The following is a 3,608-nucleotide window of genomic DNA, read 5'->3' as shown; positions in this document are numbered from 1 at the left end:
TGTGAACCTTGCACCAGGCAAAAGAAAACAAACACAGAGCCACCCAACACTCAAACTGGGCACGTGGAATGTAAGGACCATGACACCGGGTCTCTCGGAAGATCTATTCGAAGTGAACGACACCTGCAAGACAGCTGTGATCAGCAATGAACTACGCAGGCTAAAGATGGACATAGTCGCCCTGCAGGAAACATGTCTGCCTGTCATCAGCAGCATATGGGAGAAGGTCTTTACCTTCTCCTGGCAGGACAAACCACCAGAAGAGGTAAGGAAGCATGGCGTTGGCTTTGCTATCAGGAACAGGTTGTTAGGGTCCATAGTACCGCCCACGGAGGGGTCTGCAAGGCTCATCAAACTTCAGCTTCATACAGCAGCCGGAATGGTCAGCCTCATCAATGCCTATGCACCAACACTGACTTTCTCTACCGAAGCGAAGGTCAAGTTCTATGATGACCTCAGTCTAACTCTCAGCTACATACCTCGACAAGAGCCAGTCTTCCTCCTGGGAGATTTTAATGCAACGTTGGTTCTGATCACTGCTCTTGACCTTCCTGCCTGGGTCAGTTTGGATTTGGGAAGATGAATGAGAGTGGGCCGCGCCTCCTGGAGTTCTGCTGTCGTCATGATCTCTATATCACCAATTCTTTCTTCGATACCAAGCCCCAGCATAAGGTTTCGTGGAGACACCCCAGGTCTAAGCATTGGCACCAACTCGACCTGGTGCTGACGGGGCTTAGCAATCTGAATAGCATCAAACTGACCTGCAGCTCCCAGAGCGCAGATTGTGACACCGTCCACTCTCTCGTCGTTTGCAGTGTAAAGTTCTAGCCCCAGAAATCCACAGAGCAAAGAAGGAGGGAAGACCACGCATTAACGTAAACAAGACCCGTGATCTTCACAAGGTGGAGGAATTCACTGCTGCGCTGGTAAATGCCCTTCCTGTACCATCCTGCGACAGCGCAAGTGAGAGGTGGTCATTTCTCAGGGGCACTAATTTCAGCAATGCCATATCCGCCTTCAGTAAGACGCAGAACAAGTCAGCAGATTTGTTCGAGGACAGTGCAGAGGAACTGTTACCCCTCGTAGAGGAAAAAGAGACGAGCTCTCTCATCCTACAAGAACCTGCCCTCAGAAAGGAACCTACAGGCCCTCCGTACTGCCCGCAGTAGAGTTCAACAAACTGCGAGGCACTGTGCTAACGATTACTGGCTCCTACTATGTTCCAGCATCCAGACTGCGGCCACTTTCGGCAACATAAGAGGCATGTAGAAAGGGATCAAACAGGCAACAGGCCGTACAAAAAACAGGACGTCTCCTCTGAAGTCAGCCACTGGAGAGATCATTAAATACCGTGATCAGTAGATGAATCGCTGGGAGGAACATTACTCCGAACTCTACTCCAGAGAGAACTTGGTCAGCGTAGAAGCCTTGGATGCAATCGAGTGCCTGTCCGTCATGGATGAGCTTGATCTTGAACCAACTATAGAAGAAGTTGAGAAAGCACTTGATTCACTTTCCTCAGGGAAGGCCCCCAGCAAGCGACGGGATTCCGCCTGAAGTGCTCAAGTGCGCTCGTAGAACACTTAAAACTGAGCTTCATGACAATCTGTGCCAGTGCTGGAGGGAGGGCTCGGTGCCACAAGACATGAGAAATCCAAACATCATCACTCTATACAAAAGTAAAAGTGACAGAAGCGATGTCAACAACTATCGCGGCATCTCCCTCCTCAGCGTCGTCGGCAAATTCTTCGCCAGGGTCGTCATGGTCAGCCTTGAGATTCTTTCTGAAACAGTGTACCCTGAGTCCCAGTGCGGTTTCCGAGCAGAGAGGTCGACCAATGACATGCTGTTCTTCTCTAGACAGCTTCAAGAAACGTACAGGGAGCCGAGAAAAGCCTTGTACATCGCCTTCATTGACCTTGCAGAGGCTTTCGGCCTTGTAAGCAGGGACGGACTCTTCAAGATCTTGGCCAAAATTGGCTGCCCACCCATCCTACTCAGCATGATACAATCGTTCCACAAGGACATGAACGGAACAGTCGTGTACGACGGCTCAACTTCTGAACAATTTAACATCAACAGTAGTGTGAAGCAGGGATGCGTTCTTGTTCGAACCCTGTTCGACATCTTTTTCGCGATCCTCGTCAAGCATGCCTTTGGAACAACCACAGAGGGCATCTAGCTCCGTACATGATCTGATGGAAAGCTCTATAATCTATCCAGACTCCGAGCACAGACAAAAGTACCGATGCGAATCCTCAGGGAGTTCCTCTTCGCCGACGACGCAGCGATCACCACACACACAGTAGAAGGCCTGCAGCAGCAATTTAATCGCTTTGCCGCAGCCTGTTCCACATTCGGCCCGACAATCAGCCTGAAGAAGACACAGGTGATGGGACAAGATGTCAATGAGCTACCCTGTACAAATATAGTAGACTATGTGCTGGAGGCAGTTCACGAGTTTGTGTACCTGGGCTCCACAATCTCAGACACCCTTTCCCTGGACGCTAAGCTCAACAGGCTTATCGGGAAGACCGCAGCAACACTGGCCAGGCTCATAAAGCGCGTTTGGGAAAAGGCCAAACTGACGGTACTCACCAAGGCACAAGCCTACATGGCATGTGTGATGAGTACACTTCTCTACGGCTCAATACCTTTCACGTGTAACCTGCAACGCATCCTTGACATCACGTGGAAAGACCACGTCACCAACAACACAGTACTCGAGAGAACAGGAGTCCATTCAATGTTCACTCTCCTGAAGCAGAGACGTATGCAATGACTGGGACATGTCACACGCATGGAAGATGGCCGCATACCGAAGGATCTGGAGAACTGGCATCAGGAAGGAGACCCACTGGATGACCTCAGCTGCGTTTCAAATACGCCTACAAACGCGATCTCAATCAGATGAACATCGACATCAACACTTGGGAGGCAGCAGCTGCGAACAGATCTGCCTGGAGGTGCAAAGTGCAGAAGGGGCCCCAGCAATTCAAGGATGAACTGAAGAGGCAGGCGGAGGATAATAGACTTCAGAGGAGGTCTCGACCACTGTAAGACGCACCCGCTTCGGCGTTTATCTGCGCTCGCTACAATCGGGGACTATCATGCTCGGGTTGGTCTTCACAGCCACAGCAGACGTTGCATCCAGTTAGACTACAACAACTAGACACCCAGGGCACAACTCCATAACCCCACGGGATTGGCGGATGCCTACTACTAATAACTAGGAAGGTTAATTATGATATGTTGATAACTAGGAAGGGTAATTGTGACATAGTGGTAACTAGGAAGGCTAATTGTAATATAGTGATAACTAGGAAGGTTAATTGTGATAAAGTAATAATTAGGAAGGTTAATTGTGATATAGTGATAACTAGGAAAGTTTTTATAAACAATTTTGAAGATTGATGGTGATAACTCGGATAGTTAGAAGTGATAAATGGAAAGTTAATAGAGACTAGTACTGAGATAAATACTAATATAATGAAAGCTTAATAGTAACATTATTAATGTTAATAGTGATAAAAACGAGTGTTAAAAATAATAATTAGCAAAGTTAAAATCATTACTTAGTTTAATATGGATACAAAGGGTGTTTATAA

The 3,608-nt window shown here is 48.1% G+C and overlaps 1 protein-coding gene across 1 annotated transcript; it reads left to right on the top strand.

The window, feature by feature from the left end:
* The first annotated feature begins 2,248 nt into the window (after positions 1–2,248).
* On the top strand, positions 2,249–2,782 carry LOC138357993 (uncharacterized). The gene has a single exon (XM_069315384.1). The coding sequence runs from the start codon at positions 2,249–2,251 to the stop codon at positions 2,780–2,782; it is 534 nt and encodes a 177-aa protein (XP_069171485.1).
* Positions 2,783–3,608: the final 826 nt, after the last annotated feature.

This window comes from Procambarus clarkii, chromosome 7 (assembly GCF_040958095.1).
Source record: "Procambarus clarkii isolate CNS0578487 chromosome 7, FALCON_Pclarkii_2.0, whole genome shotgun sequence".
Taxonomy (NCBI): Eukaryota; Metazoa; Arthropoda; class Malacostraca; order Decapoda; family Cambaridae; genus Procambarus; species Procambarus clarkii.
The sequence above is the reverse complement of the archived record's forward strand: the minus strand, read 5'-3'. Positions and strand labels throughout refer to the sequence as shown.